Source organism: Notolepis coatsorum, assembly GCF_963971535.1.
Source record: "Notolepis coatsorum genome assembly, chromosome: 11".
Classification (NCBI taxonomy): domain Eukaryota; kingdom Metazoa; phylum Chordata; class Actinopteri; order Aulopiformes; family Paralepididae; genus Notolepis; species Notolepis coatsorum.
In genome coordinates, this window is record NC_140175.1 from 32,319,152 (window position 1) to 32,336,834 (window position 17,683).

The window sequence follows — 17,683 nt, forward strand, 5'->3', positions numbered from 1 at the left end:
GTTATTTTTTTGTTGATATTATTTAGCTTTATCGCCATTTTTATGGGGAACTGTATGAACCCTTGTGTGACTCTTGACAGGAAAACAGCACAGCACGCTGAGAGAGAGACCAGAGGGGATCAGAGCACAGAGACCACCACGGGGCTGAACGTACATATTTGGATCTCCTCATGGCTGGTGTAGTCGATGGCCAGGCCCAGGGGCAGGGTGTCGTCGTTGGACTGGGACACCGGCAGCTCCGCCCTGCTGGCATCCTCCAGGATCCACAGCTCCCAGTTGGTCTAAACAGCATCAAATACACAGACATAAAGGACTGCATGGCAAGTCTTGAAATCTTTCTCATTTTGAGTGGGTTGTAAAGGTATATGACACTTAAAACAGGCCAACATTATGGGAAATGCACTTAACCATCTTCTAGAGTCAGACAAGAAGATGGATATACATTTCCTCCCTGTGCGTTCAGCAGAAAGCTATCCGGCTGCAAGTTAGCCTAGCTTAGCACAAATTAATGGACGCAGATACAAACCACTAGCCTAGCTTAAAACTCGGGAGGTGTTTTTGGCTAGCTGGTCCCTATTCACTTCCATTAACGCACAGAGAGGAAATTGGTATCAATCTACTCTGGAAGAAGACGTTAAGCGCATTTCCCATAATGTTGGCGTGTTCCTTTAACGTTGACTAGAACTAGTCTGATGTGATGTGAAATATATATAGCTACAATGTATATTATAAAGAAAATATAATATACATTGTGCAAAAATCTTTTCATGATATTCATGTTTCACTTGCAGATTTGCATGGACCTTCAACTTAAAAAATGCACGGTCATCAATCTGAAAATGAGGTGATTTTTCTTCATTCCTATGAAGTTGAGTCTTTGGAGACAAGCAGCAACATATGCAAACTCAGAGTAGTTAGTAAGGCTACAGTAAGGCTACAGTTAGCCATGTGTTCAGGTACCTTGTCCTCTTGCTTAGCAATGACACTGACTTCAATGGAAGCTGCTGATGCTGCAAAAACAACGTCCCTAGGTGAAAAAAGAAAAGAAAAAGTTAAACCAGTGGTCAGACACAAGGGCTTACAGGACATGAGATATATCAAAACATTAGGACTGTAAAACAACAGATAATTATGAGTGTGGAAATCCAACCGCGTCCATCTGTAAAATCGAAATTGAGATGAATCAATTTATATACCCAATGCCATTGTCATAACTTTGTGCAAAGTTTTAATTAACACTTTGATTGCCTAAGGCTAAATTCATGATATACCATCCGTTGCCAGCTCTATTTAACATGGATAAGTTCCCCTTCTTTGCAGAGCTATAACTTTTTAAATTCTATTGCCAGATTGCCATTATTAGGGCCCATTCAAGGTCCTATATGTATTGTTCATTGTGTAGCAACGTTAAACTTTTTCATTCACATATTCATAGTAAAATATGGTCTAAACTTTAGACCATATTTTACTATGAATATGTGAATGAAAAAGTATAAGTATGTTTTCATCTCTTTCTGCAGCTTTCTCCAGAACGTGATTTATAGCCCCAAATGCATTATATTGATGATGAAATACAGTTTGGTAGGAATCTGTGCGAGATCAAAAATTTCAATTGGACGTACTTCTAGAAGTTTCTACGTATCATCTGATGTTGACCGGATGGGCGGGGGATCGTTTATAATTCCGTGGGTGATATGATCATCAGAGCAGTTTATATCGAACACGTTCAAAAATAACGCTGAAATTACCGTATCTTCCTCGCGCCGTTGGGCGATGAGCGTGGAACAGACATTTTCCTATTATGGGATATAGAAATATCGGGTCCATTTCCAGCTTGTATAATAGTATATATGTCCAAATCATGTTGTTTATCGAGTTATTCGCAACGGATCGCTATGTATTGTGACGAGCTAGAGTGCCGGAACCTATAGCGAGTGCCCGGAAGTAATATGGGTGAATAGCACATCGTCCAAGTAACATCCTCTTTGGCGATTGCGCCGATCGGCCACCAGATGGCGCTCTTGAGCCGCTAGAGGGTTCTGTGGGGCTTTTTGGTGGGTCTCAGGCCAGCGGATGGGAAATATGAATCCGATCACAGATTTTTGAAATATTGATATCAAAGACGAGTTACGGCGTCTTCGGCAACTTGAGCATGGCGGGGAAGGACGCCTAAAAGCGTCTTCCGGCAATCAAAGTGTTAAGATAACGCTGCAGAATAAAAAAAAATAAAAAAATAAAAATCTTTTCACTAAACAACTAGGAGTATATCAATGGGAGAGCTTAATGTGTGCGGAGGTTCACGCCATCACCCCCAGAACAGGCGCCCGACCAACCAGTAGAGTCGCTGTTGAAGGCATTACAGAGCAAAGGGGAACCTATCCGAACAAAACTTGCTTCATCAACAAAAATAACTCCATGTTAACGTTTAGCAAAGGCTGTTCACCCTCCTCTCATCATCAAGATTAATCCTGTGCCGGCGGATGGGAACAAATGGCAAAATCGGCTTGAACTCTGAAAAGAGTATCAAACTAGAAAATAATATTGTAATTATAGATCTGAATATTGAAATGATGGTACTCCGTCATCAACTTTTCACACGTCTTGCAAATAAACTATTAATGGCAGAGTTCAGCTACATATAAGTGGCGTAAAAAGAGTAGGATATTTCCTTTGAAAATGTTGTGGAACAGATGTATTACATTTCCTGAAATGGTACTTAAAGCACTTAAAAGTCAAGATGAGATAAGATATTGCTTTATTGAGTTATTGCCGCGCTCACCAGTCCTCTATGTGGGACAGGAAGTAGTGGTGCTGCCTCTCGGCGCAGGTGCCGTACACCGGGTCGTTGAAGTTCAGGTATCTCTCCTCCCTCTTCTCCTCCTTTTTCTGTCAAACGAAACGGGCTCTTTGTCAAATTCATTCACTGCAGATTAGGGATGGGTACCGAATTCGGTACTTTTGAGGTACCGAACCGAAACACGTCGGTACTACCGAGTATCGAATCAAGTGAGATAAAAAAAAAAAAAAAATCTTTTTAATTTTTTTTATGTCAACGATCACATGCACAATATATGCTTACCTAGGATTTGACTTGATTCAACAACAAAGCAGTCGGAGCAATGACAAGCCGAACACTGTCGAAATTGTAGTTATTTGAAGTTTGGATATTTTATTTTTTTACGACTGAGGTAGGTAAATAAAATTTCTTGAGACTAAAGTACCGAAAAAAGGTACCATTGGGTACCGGTATCGATTCACAGGTACCGGTACCGATATCGGTTAAAATGTGAAAGGTACCCATCCCTACCGCAGATTGATGAGACAGAGCGGCTGACTGTAAAAGGAGCCTATTTCAGCCACTTACTTGAACAAAACCCCTCGACTGAAAAAAAAGAACCCCATCGTCATCAAGTATGTGTGCACTGAAAAATACAGTGCCGAATGTTGATTCAGATCAAAGAAGGCACAATTTATTTATCCATCTCTTGCCTCCAGCGATACCGGAGTCTCATGGCAAGCACAGAAAGACTCAGAAGAAGCTTCTATCCCCAGGCCATCAGGTTGCTCAACGAACAATAACACTATACAACAACCATCAAATGCACACACTCACTTTAAACAAACAACACACTGCAGCACCCACTCTACACACTTTAGAACACCTAGACACACTTTATATTTATTGGCAAAGAATTTGCACTACAACCCATACCTCAGGACACCTTACTGTAAATTGTAAATTGCACCTAAATTGTACCTCATCCCATTTCTGCTCTGCACTATATAGTATATTGTATATTAGTATATTGCATAGTATATTGTATGGTAACTCAGTTACTGCTATCCTGCATTGAACATTGTACATATGTACATACTGAACACGTGTGTCTACGTACGTGACTTCTATTTTTTTACTTACTTGCTATACTTATTTTATTTCATACTTATCTTTTGTCTAGCACAGTCTCTGGAGCGTAACAGAAAGAAGCATTTTGTATAAAAGTATTCTGTACTTCTGTATGACAACTATTAAAGAAACTTGAACCTAAAAAGGTTTTTGGTTAAAAGGGCTAGTTCCGAATTTTTTACCCCTAGCCCTATTTCCTAGTGAACAATGATCGATCGGTAAAATCCTTTCTCAGCACAATCCATGCCGACGCGGATGGGATATAAACATTGCGCGAGCAAGGAAAACTGAGAAAACGGACGTTTGCAAAAGTTATATGAGGTAGGAAATGTGTTCAGCTTGTGAACTATATTAGAACAACAATAGAACATTTTCTATTTGGGTGGAAATGTGAATATAAACATCATTTACGAGGAGATTTGGTTGGAAACCATTAACACAGGGTGCCAAGTGAGACTGTCTAGGACTTTAGTCTTAACTCAATCAGCGCCGGAAGCCTAGAGCATCTTTGTTCCTACCACGCCAACGCTCTAAAAGATAGGAATAAGTGGCGGTGTTTGCAGGGCTATATTATATTCTATATTATAGCTATGGATACAATACTATGGCCCATTTGACATCACCCATCAATCGTTCAATATGTGAAAAATTATTTAGAAAATGGTCAATACGTTCGCATGTTATACCGTGGTGAATATGAGTATAGTTTTAGAGTGGTCCTGTCTAATCCCAGAAAACGACGATATGCAGCAAAACGCGAATTTCACTAAAAACGTTGCCGTTTCTCGCCTGGACACGCTACTATTTCCAAATCAAATATATATAATAGGTATTATGTTTCATCATGAATGCATGAAAGGGGGGGGGGGGGGTAGTTTTTTGATGCTTTGATCGTAACCCTCTACACTTGTGATGCCATTCCATTATCTCCAAGATAGGCATCTATGAAATGCTCATCCATTTGTCTACCTGCATTTATACGAAGATTCTTACAACTATTGCCATTGGTGCTATACGTAGATGGGGGAGAAATAGGATATTGACGTAATTTTTTTTAAACATTGGGCCTCATTTATCAAGCAAAATAGTGAAATATTTGTATGGAGAGCTTTTTAAAATATAAACAAACTCAATTCCACTTAAAATTATATTATAACGAGTCTTTGGAAACAATCTGCATGCATATTTTCTGTTAAAAGTAAATTGCGACACTGTAAACTTTCAACACATATACGGAAATATTGACAAATGAGGCCCATTGACTGTACAATTGCTGATGAGAATAGTCATTGGGTGTAACTGAGCGAGTGAAAGATTATAGATAGCATAGCAGAGGTTTTCTAGGTTGGCTGTAGGATGTACTCACAGGAATGGAGATCACCACTAGATCAGGGGGCGTCTCGGGGGACCCGTCAGCAGCCGCGTACGCCACCGCAAACATATAGGTACTCAGCCACAGCACGTCCAGAACTAGGACCCGAGGAAAGGAGGGGGTTACGGAGGGAAGGGAGTCATCTCAAGTCATGAGGTCCTCGTGCAAGAACCTTCTCTTCAATTTCTCTTATACTTCTCTAAAATATGCTCTTGAGAGAAGTGCTATGAGAAATCAACAAGTCAAGTGTGCCTTTATAGACCCGTTCGCCGTATATACATCAGACTCTGTGTGCAGGCGCATCACCAGGGCAGAAAGGAACATAATCCTGGTCAGAACAACGGGGCAGACTACAAAATTTGCATTTGTTAGCCATGCTAGCGATCTAAACAATCAATCCATGCCAAAGCTAGATATGTAAAAGGTGAAAGACTCACTCTTTTGGCAAAATGACATCCAGCCGTTTTTGTTTGAAACAACTTTTAGTGAGTGCCATGGTTTCTCCATAGAGCCCTGTCGTATTCTTTTAGCACAGCAGCTCGCAGGTCCGGGGCAACTTAGTCACGTGACTCAGTTGGTATTGCTGGCTCGAACACGGTATGTTTGTAAACAGCGAACAGGTCTATTGATCCCCTTGGGGAAATTAAGGCGTCATAGCAGCATAGGGGACGGGGGAGGGGAGGTACAGGCAGGAAAAAGATAATAATAGAACGTTGGATTTAAGAAGTGTTCTTAACCCACCGAATTGTTCTTAGGCACATACAAATGCCAGATGTTCTTGAATTAAATGCACATGGCCGAGCATTTTTCAATTAGCATAATGAATGCCCCAAAATGACCATATAAGGAGAGTTGAAGCGACATAGAAGAGGAATTCTCACGGCTGGGTGGCGCAGCGGACATTGCGCTCATCACCAACGCAAGATACACCGGGTTCGACTCCGGCTGTCGGCGTTGCCTCCGGCTTGGGCCAGCTGTCATACTAACTCAATTGGCAGAGTTAGCGGGTGGAAGTCGATGGGTGGTAATCTGGACGTTGTGGACAGCGACTCCTACGGGTCGGTTGGGGGACGCCTGCACAGCATAGACAGGAAATGGCGGGGGCAGTGTGAACCTCCCACACGTTACACCTCGCCAATGAGAGTCGGCGCTGGCAGATGAAAAGATGTGACAGGCTGCCTCCTCGTGTACCGGAGGGGACACGTGATGCAGGGCTTCTATCCTCCCTACAACCGGCCAGTGGGGGGCATATGCGAGCAATGTTCAAGACAGGGGAGGGGAGAATTGGCACACTGGAATTGGGATGGGTGAAAAATAGAAAAAGAGGAGAAAAAGTGGATAAAAAATACAAGTGCTATTGTGCGGTGCTACTGAGCGTCAACAGTGACATCAAAGGACCGGCAAAATTACAGGACTGGTCAAATAAAAAAAAATCCGACATGATACTGCACTCCATGAGATGTATGCAAATACCAGTTGATCATAATAGCAAGAGGAGGGGTACAGAATGAAGTCTCCATCTATGAAATGGATTAAAGAATTGGCAATAGGCTATAACAAGAGGACAGTGATCAAAGCCAACTTATACAATAGAATCACTAGCCTATATTATGCCTTTTTTGTTTGCATCACTAACATAATCTAAATAGAGTACCGATATGCATTATATCCATTTGAATGTAATGTAATTTTTTTTTTTTATTATAACATGTTATTGTCATAAAACTTTTTAAACATTTAAACCAAAGCACAAATCCTAAATAAAATGCCACAAAATTGTTTAAATTGTTGGTATGCACAAGTGTAAGCTCCTATCTGTGCATCTGCATGGCTCTTGCATGAGGCCCGGTGATATTGAACAAGGATAAAGGGGACTGAGCGCAAACGATTAAATGACGAGTAAAAAAAAAAAGAAAAAAAAAGAAGAAAAAAAAAACCAAAAGCTCAATTAAGAGGTCCTGGATTAATAAAAGCTTTTTTAAGTACATTAAACCGTCTACACACTGTGCGGTTACAGTCTCACCTTTGACAGGATTGTCGGAGCTATAGAAGTTTGGGCAGGGAATCACTTTCTTCTCTTGCAGTGCCTATTCAGCAGAGGGGAGAGACAGTCGTGGGAATTCATGCAGACAACATTGTCACAGAGAAATGGGTTTCTCCATTTCCTATTGTAGAGAATTAATTAAACTTACCGGAGTATATTGGCTGACTGTGGCATTCATTTTCCCAGCAGCCACTTGCTTCCCTTTGGGACTCCAGCAAACTGCAAGAGGCAAGGAGTAATACATTAGAAAAGTTTTGCATAATGCAAAAAATGGAAATACGAGCAGTTCCTAATTCCATTTCCTGGAAACGTACCCGATAAGTTATGAAACAAACCAAAAAAACAGGAATGAAATGGTATTTAATCTTCCCCCAGACGGCAAAATACCCCCGAGTCTTGAAGACGTCAGGCAGAAAATGGTTATAGAGGACGTCTCACTCACTGCATGTTATCCCGTTGGAGGCAGGTAGCTGAGCCAGCAGCGTGACGCCGCCCGCCACGTCCAAAACCATCAGGCTGCCGTCCGACAGACAGGCGGCCAACATGGACGCCTGCACGGGGTTCCACTTCAGGTCCTGCACACAGGTGCCCGCGTTCACTGCTGGCCGGAAGGCTGCGAATGCGATCTTCTGCTGCCTGGCCTGGTGGTGGTGGTGGAGCACAAACAGGAAGGGGTCAGAGGCAATCAGCCAGTCGTTTTTCATCAGCGTGTTCCCATGTAAATGGTAAATGGTGCATTTATATAGCACTTTTATCCAAAGCGCTTTACAATTTGTTCCTCACATTTGACCGATTCACTCACACATTCACACACCGATGGCGGAGGCAACCATGTAAACCTGCTCAGCGGGAGCAGTTAGGGGTTAAATGTCTTGCTCAAGGACACTTCGACATGGTGCCCGGGAGCGGGAATCGAACCGGGAACCTCCGGATTACCAGATGACTGCTCTACCTCCCGAGCCACTGTCGCCCTTGTGTGGTATGAAAAACTCCTAGTAACTTTAGTTACATGTACAAGGGTTTAGTTACATGTAGTGGAGTAAAGAAAAGGTCATTTTCAGGGCGGCCGGGTAGCACAGCGGACTAAACGTCTGTCCCACTGCAGAGACACTGGTATCGAATCCAATTGTCAGCAGTGCCTCAAGGCTTGGCCGGTCGTCATACTCATCAGTGGGTGGGAGGTAATCTGGTCGTTGTAAACAGCGACTCCTACAGGTCGGTCAGGGCGCCTGCACAGCGAGGAAGGGAGATGGTGAGGGTAGTGTGACCTCCCACACGTTACACCTCACCAATGAGAGTCCTCACTGGCGGGTGAAAAGAGGCTGCTGGCTGTCTCCTATGTATCAGAGGAAGCATGTGATAGACTTCAGGGCTCCCTAGACCGACCAGTGGGAGGCACATGCGCGCAATGACCAGGAAGGGGAGGGGGGAATTGGCATAACGACTAAATTGGGATGGGAGGAAAATACAGAAAATAGGAGGAGAAAAAGTGGATAATGTGCTCTATAAATAAAGTGGATTGGATTAATTAATTAAATTAATAATGAGTCGGGAGCTGCGCTGCCAAACACCAATGGTTGTTTGTGAGGTGTTGGCTGACGAAGCATCCGTTTTCACACAACTTGGTAACACAACATTAGCCATAGCATAGGCATAGCTTTATTAATGTGTTGTGTGGCGTCGTGTACAACGATACTTGCATGTTTCAAGTGATTTGACAAACTCGTTGTAGAGTTGTGATATGCCAATTTCTTGTGGCATATCTGGCACTCTGCTTTTTGGGTGTCGTCTTTGCATAAAAGTGTAACCACACGGCACACGCCTGAGGACTTCTTAGACATGTCTGCTGCACATGTCCTTGTTGTATTCAACACAGAGAGGAGTTAGTGAGGAATCTCCACGTGCTTGTTGTTGTAGTTAACAAAGAGAGGCGGAGTTAATGAGGCATATGACGTTCATTGCATTGGAGGCGCAAGATTTTGCAGGTGGGAGGGGGAGGGGAAAAAAAAAAACAAATTTATATTCGAATTTTATTTTCCCGTTCGAATCCCGTGCCCATCGAACGAAGCTTCGAACTATTTAAGACAGCCCTACGATCTTTTATCTGTCATTTTTATGTAACTTGTTTTAATTGACAATTTATATATATTTTACGTAGGGCATAGGGGTGCAACAATCACCTTCATGTAAAACGGCACAGTAAGGATACATTTGCTTAGAATTTGCAATTTTCAAGGTTTTATGGTTGCACCCACCTGCATATTACCAAAAACCAGAAGGTGCTTACATAAGAAAACACAGACAGTAGGGGTGCACCAGTCATAATGTGACTGCAGTCAACCATAATTAGATGACTGGTGCATTGGGTATTACCGTCTGTTGAAAGCACAAATTCAACCCTACAGTAGCAAACTTTGACATGCTGTACTATTTATTTACTAGTTATGACGGTCAGTTGATTTTTCAAATTCAGATTCAAATTAAGAGTCATCTCCCAAAACAATACTGAGGCTCCGCTCCCCCTCTCATCATTCACATAAAGACAGCAGCAGTCCCACTTCCTGCTGAGCCTGCACCGCTCCACTTCCTGCTGCACCGCTCCACTTCCTGCTGCACCGCTCCACTTCCTGCTGCACCTGAACAACTCCACTTCCTGCCAAGCCTGCACCACTCCTCACTGCTCCACTTCCTGCTGAGTAAACTCCCAACCCCACCCACTGGTGACACACAGTAAACTCACAACCCCACCCACTGGTGACACACAGTAAACTCACAACCCCACCCACTGGTGACACACAGTAAACTCACAACCCCACCCGCTGGTGACACACAGTAAACTCACAACCCCACCCGCTGGTGACACACAGTAAACTCACAACCCCACCCACTGGTGACACACAGTAAACTCACAACCCCACCCACTGGTGACACAGTAAACTCACAACCCCACCCACTGGTGACACACAGTAAACTCACAACCCCACCCGCTGGTGACACACAGTAAACTCCCAACCCCACCCACTGGTGACACACAGTAAACTCACAACCCCACCCACTGGTGACCACAGTAAACCTCACAACCCCACCCACTGGTGACACACAGTAAACTCCCAACCCCACCCACTGGTGACACACAGTAAACCTCACAACCCCACCCACTGGTGACACACAGTAAACTCACAACCCCACCCACTGGTGACCACAGTAAACCTCACAACCCCACCCACTGGTGACCACAGTAAACCTCACAACCTGTGGGAAGCACTGAACCTCAGGTGCGGGAGACGGGATACAGGATAGTCTGATGAAAGCTCTCACCACATTGACGAAAGTACGGACGTCGTAAAAGGCCAGCGACAGCCCGGCCTCCTGGGACATCCCACACGCCGACAGAGTGAGCTCATCGGCGCTGAGGGCCAGGTTGTGCAGGGGTAGCTCCACGGGCACCTCCACCATCGCTGCTATACCCTCCACTGTATAGGGCGGAGGGGAGAGCAGGAAAGGGTTCAGTTACAGCAGGAGAGGTGAAAGCAGGAATAATAGTGTAGTATGTACCAAATTGAAACGTCAACAATGTGTTAAACAGAATGAAGTACTTAAAAGGGGAATTGCACCCATTTTAAGAATTCACACACAAGAAGTTCACTCTCGTCCAAAAGCTAGAAATCAAAGAGAGAACCCTCCAATCTGTGATGTCAAATCTCTGGGGTAAGTCGATAAGATAATGAATGTGGCTCTGGCTTTATGGAGGCCATAATATGTTTGTGTGTGGGCTCTTAAACTCAAATGATGTTTGTATTGTAGCTTTGCTAGATGGTCTGAACCAGAATTAAGTCATCATTTGAGTGTATGAGCTCACACAAAAGTTTTATTACCTCATAAAGTCAGAGCCCCATTCATTATTTATGGAACCGCCCCAGACTTTACATCTCAAATACATGACTGATTAGAGGATTTTTCTCTGATTTGTAGATTTAGGAGAGAGTGGTGCGTGTTGACTAAACTATCCTGCGGCACAGAAAAAATATGTGAAGGTGACATTATTTTAAAGTGATTTTTCCCTTAGGTAGAGCTTGTCAAAATTCAGCAGTCTTACCGTCATCTAAACGCGTCTAGCTAATTTTGACAAGTTTTACTGAAGTGAAACATCCCTTTATCCTTTAAAGGCTGCTCTTTTAGAGTCTCTCATACCTATTTCGTTGGAGTTGCCTTCGACTTTGTCCGCGGCCAGGATGTCCCTTGTCCAGAAGACTTTGAGTGTTCTGTCTTGGCCAACGAATGTTAGTCCAAATTTGTTGGAGAGGGCAAGGAGACTACATCTGTCTTTTGGCAAGTCTTCGGGAGAGTCAAAAACTCGCGTTTTCTTCATCTGACGAAACTGAAAATCCTAATAATGAAAAGAAATGAAAGAGGTGTAAGATGTTTTGAGATGTGTTCATTTGGTCGATTTTCTCTTAAACATTTGCATATGAGCCACTGTTTTTAGCTGCGACCAAGCAGCTAGTGTTAGTCAGTCGGTCTGCCTGTCATTTAAAAAAGTGTTGTTTGTCACGATAGAGTACATGATGGAGACATGCAATGATAGTCATGTTTCAATTCATCACAACAAATATCACACCAATTGGTCTGATTGTGAGACTATAATTCAAGGTAAAAATATCCAACTTTGAAAGGTCTTTGTTTGTACACATAGCAACCTAGCAGCAATGTTGTTAATGTTGTTGTTATGGTGTCCATTGTCCACCATATTGGACTTTACACTATTATTATAAAAAAATAATTTTATAAATAACCTTAGTATTTATTTATAAACCTTAGTATAAATAACCCCATAGTACTCCTAGGTTGTCATACTGGATACCCACAGCTCCTGCTAAACCAATTCAAAGTCAACGAGGCCTCTGCCGGTGTCATGAAATATCTCTCCAGAGTGAAATATCTTCAGACTGTGTCAAATGAATGTGATGCTATTCTTTATCTAGCAGCGAAGAGCAAAGAGGGGGACAGAAAACAGCAACAACCCCTGAATTAAATATCTTCCAATGAATTGTTGATCTAGCAGCAAAGAGCTTATAGGGGGGGGGAAACCTGCAACAACCCCTGATTGAGACACTATATATTTAAACAGATTTTTGATAACGTCTACTCCTGAGCTAGTAGCGTTTGATGGTAGCCTTCAATAATGTATACAGCCTAGGGCTATGTTTGAAGGGTGCCTTCTCCAGGCTGTATAGCCTACTTTATCTGTAGTAACTATTTGATAACCCTGGTGATATATGCTGGCTCTCGCTGCTAGGGATGGGTACCGAATCCGGTACTTTTAAGGGTACCAACCGAATCACGTCGGTACTACCGAGTACCGATTCACATGAGATCCACCGGTGGCACATTTCGGTACTGAAAAAAAGAAAATGTATTTTTTATATTTTTTTTAAGTCCGATGACGTCAACGTTTCGTTTACCGCGAAACTAAACCTATAAAGTGTGCCGCACGTTCACTCGCACTGAATTTTTTTTTTTACAACTGAGGTAGGTAGATTCCATTTGTAGAGACTAAAGTACCAAAAACATTTACCGTTGGGTACCGGTACCCAACCCTACTCGCTGCCCATCTATCTACAGGTTGGATTGTGGTGGCCATTGGGGGCCATGTGGTAGGTAGGGTATGTAGCATTGGCATTGACAATACCTGGAGCTCTCATTTTAACCATTTCCTCCTGCACCCTGAGCAGCATAGATGTGTGGCAAGGGGATTGGGTTTCTTCATTGAGCGCTTATCCTTATCCTTATCATTATCATTATGTTTTATTATAAATACTAGGGGGGATTGGGTTTGGGGCAGAGTGAAGCCTGGTCTGGCTCTTGATGGTGGTCCTCCTGGGTATTGGGTCACCACCCTCCTCTCTTCCCTCTTCTCAGTCCTCTGAATAAAGTGTATTGTGTTTTATTATAAATAAAGTAGTAGCTATTTACAATACAACGTTTTGGGATGATTTTTTTCTGGTGATTCGGTGTAAGGACGTAGCCTACTCTTTTTCTACTGCAAAATAAAAGTGTTTTGTACTAGCCTAATACTAAGCAATGTGTCATTTTGTCATGGATATTTAATACTTTCTTTGGCTGCTGTATTTGTACACTTGCATTTTGGAATAATTTGATTTTGCACTGTCTGAAGATATTTCACTCAGAAGAAATTTCACAACACCGGTCTGTGTAAACCATGACATAGTAAACGCTGAAGCCTATGCATTGTGGAGTAGATTGCAGCATATATCAGGGCTTGCAACTAACCAGACCTGCGGGTGTCCACTCCAGTATGAAGAAAATAATGGATTGTGCTAGCCCCTAAATCAAGACAACCACATCACTATTGACCATTTGGATGGACGCTTACAGAGTTGTCTCTACGCAGCCATCGTTGTTTTGTGGAGAGCATGCTAAACCAAATCTCATCTCAATCTTGAATTAGACTCTGCATGTACTTTGCATTAGGGCTGGGTGATAAAACGTTAATTATCACGATATATTTTAATAATCGATATCGATCGATAAAAGAAAATATCAATAATTTTATTTTTTTTGTGACCTACAACAGGGCAGCTTTAAAACCAGAGACAGTGGACAGACTTGTATTTCTTGCCTGCAACTTAAAGTAATGGCTTTGCTTGTCCAAAAGACAATACTGACCAAATTGAGATTTATTATTTTTGCTTTCTAATTTAAAATACAGTTAGTAGGCTATGTGTGCTAGCAGAGCTAGTCTCCAGTCACGAGTCACGGTGCACATGTGCGGTGGTTTGTCCACCAAAAAAGCGCCAAAAGATAGAAAAGAAACTAGCAGAGCCAAAACTGTTCAACTCCCCTGGAGCCACAGCCAGCAGAGAAGCTTGTTTACTTTCGCTTTCAAACCAGCTGCAGCCTGAGAACTGGAGTGTGAGGGGCTGTAACACTAAAGATGGCAGCAACGACAAAGAATTTCTGCAAAATAAACATACATTTGTTGTTTAAATAAAAATAAAAATATTAAAAAAATAAATTTAAAAAATAAATTATGTAATACTGATAAAAATATCGATAATTATCAATATTGAGTCATATGATAACATTATCATATCGTTATTGTGATAAACATTTTGGCCATATCGCCCAGCCCTACTTTGCATATTGTGTTTTTTTATTGTCGCAATCAATGTGACCGCGGCGTAACGGTACAGCTCCACCAGGTCCGGGATGGATGCCAGCGCAGCGGTTTCTATTAATTTCATATGGAGAGCAGAGAAGCAGGCAAGTAGTGCATTATGGTAGCGCTGTGGCATGGGATTGCACTGCATGGTCTACATGTTAAAAATAATAGCTCTACATTCCAACAGCCATCATTGACATAGTGTTTGATCAGTGACATTAGTCTCCCAGTCCCTCCACTCTGCAGAGAACAGAAAATACATTTAGTTGGTATCCCATTCCCATTTTATCCAATCAGGAGAGAGAACACTGAAACACTGAAAAAATGTTATGACAAAAATAAGAAATAAAAACAAATTTTAAGAAAAGATGTGAATTAGACAAGTAAAATAATCTGCCGATGCAGTAAGCAAATATGAGTTACGCCTCCGCACTTTTAAGCTATGCTACTTTGGGTTACGCCGCTTTTCTCTCCTGCATAGACCACTGCACTTCCGTGTTACATTGAGCTCATGGGAGAGAGAGCGGGGGGAGAAAATGAATGTGGATGAGAGGCTTGACGTAAGTGGTTGTACTAGCTACGGCTGTGCTGGAGACATGATCCAATAGACTTTTATATGCCCGAGTCTCCAGACCAATCCCAAATCGATCAGAACTTTCTCGGCCGAGCTATGGTCACTTTTTCAGTCTACTCCCCATGCGCAGATTGCCAAAGGAGTCTGAAGGAATTGGAATGTTCCATCAGAGGGGGGAAGCTTGTGCTGGGAATGTGAGCGGCAATCGGAGCATCATTACATACCTAAAATGAAAGAAGATAAGAAACTATGCCTAAAAATTGCACTTGTAAGCAGCCGGCAAGGTACTGATATAGCTAGCCTTTTTTAAAGTATCGTAACCTGCTGCTCACATTCCCACCTCTGATGGAACATTCCAACGTGGCTCCCCATCCTTCAGACTCATTTGGCAATCTGAGCACGGGGAGTAGGTGCTGAAAAAGTGACTATAGCTCGGCAGAGAAAGTTCCGGTCGACTTGGGATTGGTCTCTCCATGTTCAGGAGACTCAGGCGTATACAAGTCTATTGGATCATGTCTCCACCACCCCCACAACCACTTACGTCAAGGCTCTCATCCACATTCATTCATTTTCTACCCGCTCTCTCTCCCATGATTTCAGAATACCGGAAATGTTGCAATGGTCTATTCGCCGGTCTTGGAATAAAGTTAAAATGTTCCTACTTTATGCTAATTAATAGGTCCATCCAGCGGCGCGTGCATTGCTTAGCTCACAATACTTAGACTGTCAAACTAGGCAATGTAGTTCAAAAATGATTCAGCAGTGCCATTGCAAACCTCCCACTCAAAATGTTGCCAAACACATTATTTAGTAAACCCTCATTTGGTGGGAAAAAGAACAGATCCGCCATGATTGTTCAAAGCCTCACAGCCTGCAAAGAAGAGAACCAAGGACCGCACTGATTGGTTGAAATGAGAAGAGTCTGTTGCTAGGGTGACCCATCAAACGGATGGAGCGGCACGTCCCCTAGCGTCCTCGCCTGACCTGTTGGATGGAGCTGCAGTACCGTAGGCTGCGGCTACATTGATAGAAATATGACATTAGGTATTACGGTCAGTTTGTTTCTAATTGTATTTATTAAAGGCTAACGTGACCATGATTTTTGCAGAAACAACATATTTGCGGATGGTAAACGTATCCCGTCAGTTTCAAACGTTCACCCTCTCAAACCTGGCGGCGGGGACGGACACAGCGTCAACGCTGTCCAGCAAATGAATGAATGAATGAAAACTTTATTTAACAGATTGCAGAATGGGTACAATACAGTACGGCTCAATACACACAATTGTTAAGGGGATGGAGACCAGAGAAAGACGTCTGTCTTGTTTACATCAGGGTCCCCCATTTTCAATTCATAGTGACATTTATGACATATACACAACATATATGACATCATGACATTTATGGCATAGGAGGGACATACATGACATACAGGTATATAGTACTGTTACATGTGTGACATATACGATATGCAAATATACAGTACTGTTACCAATAGGTCCTGACAGAGTATATACATATGATGGGGAGGATACTGTACATTAGGAGGGGGTGGTGGGTGGGAGAGAAATATACATACAAACGGATACTCATCATTGATGAAAACCGAACACATACATCCAAATTGCCAATAACAGTTGTCTCGATTAGGAAACAGGACTGCTGAAAATGTACTCAGTATCAGTCGTTAGGTAGTCAGTATCATCATTAATTACTAGGGAATAGTGGTCAGATATCTCCTCCTGACAGTAACTTAAAGTTATATTGGATAACATTACGCAAAATACTACGAAGGCTCAATGGGTTGCTTACGTACAAAGTCACATAATAATTGTAGCACAATAAAGTACCATTAGTCCATTAGTTAACACAGCAGGCAATTAAATCTAAATTGACCATGGCAACTGGCGTGCTAGTACCAACTCATTAGCTTGCTGCTAATGTAAACAATGTGAAACGTTAGTCTGCGAAACATTGTTCATTCGCTGTTTAATGGGCTGGCTTTTACATTTTTAGATACGTTTATCAAATCAAACTGTCACTGTGTTATAGCTAACTTAGCCAACGAGTTAGCAGTGGTCCAGCAAGGGATCCCTCAGCAACACCGGCTAACAGTTCAACCGAGGTTAGCTTCACGCTACATGCTAATCTGCTGCTCATACCTTCATTTCCCTCTCGGGGGGAGAGTCCGGGTCGTCACTCATTTTGAAGCTGTGGTTGTTGATTAGATACTCAGTCTATACACACCCTGGGATACTTGTTGTTATTATTATATAACTAACGGCAAATAACTGTTCAGTTGAACCGAAAGGAAAACATGCCGCGCTTGGCTTCGGCAAGTGACGCAGATAAAGGAGAACAAGTCAATTCCAGAGCAATAGATGGCAAGGCCAATAGGCTATATCTGCAGAGCCGCAAGCCCAATGGCTCTGCAGATATACCCTACTTGGCAAGGGCCTCAACGTGGGCCTCGTTATCATCAACTTGCATAACTAAATCAGAAATAAGCCTACTGATTATAGTGTTTGTATCCTATATATAACGAGAATCCTTTTGCATGCATATATTACACTGAGTCAAGTGAATGTTATATGGCCAGTCCA

The 17,683-nt window shown here is 42.5% G+C and overlaps 1 protein-coding gene across 1 annotated transcript in view; it reads right to left on the reverse strand.

Moving 5' to 3' along the window:
• nup214 (nucleoporin 214) overlaps positions 1-17,398 on the reverse strand; it is a gene marked incomplete at its 3' end in the record, with an annotated part of 102,087 nt that extends 84,689 nt beyond the window's left edge. Inside the window, exons 1-10 of the mRNA XM_084324896.1 lie at positions 17,243-17,398; positions 11,515-11,710; positions 10,642-10,796; positions 7,766-7,964; positions 7,472-7,542; positions 7,303-7,366; positions 5,274-5,377; positions 2,780-2,886; positions 961-1,027; positions 155-281 (exon numbers count right to left, since the gene is read on the reverse strand). Coding sequence (XP_084181022.1) covers positions 155-281; positions 961-1,027; positions 2,780-2,886; positions 5,274-5,377; positions 7,303-7,366; positions 7,472-7,542; positions 7,766-7,964; positions 10,642-10,796; positions 11,515-11,710; positions 17,243-17,284 — 1,132 coding nt within the window. The 5' untranslated portion in view covers positions 17,285-17,398. The remainder of the gene's footprint in view (positions 1-154; positions 282-960; positions 1,028-2,779; positions 2,887-5,273; positions 5,378-7,302; positions 7,367-7,471; positions 7,543-7,765; positions 7,965-10,641; positions 10,797-11,514; positions 11,711-17,242) is intronic.
• Positions 17,399-17,683: the final 285 nt, after the last annotated feature.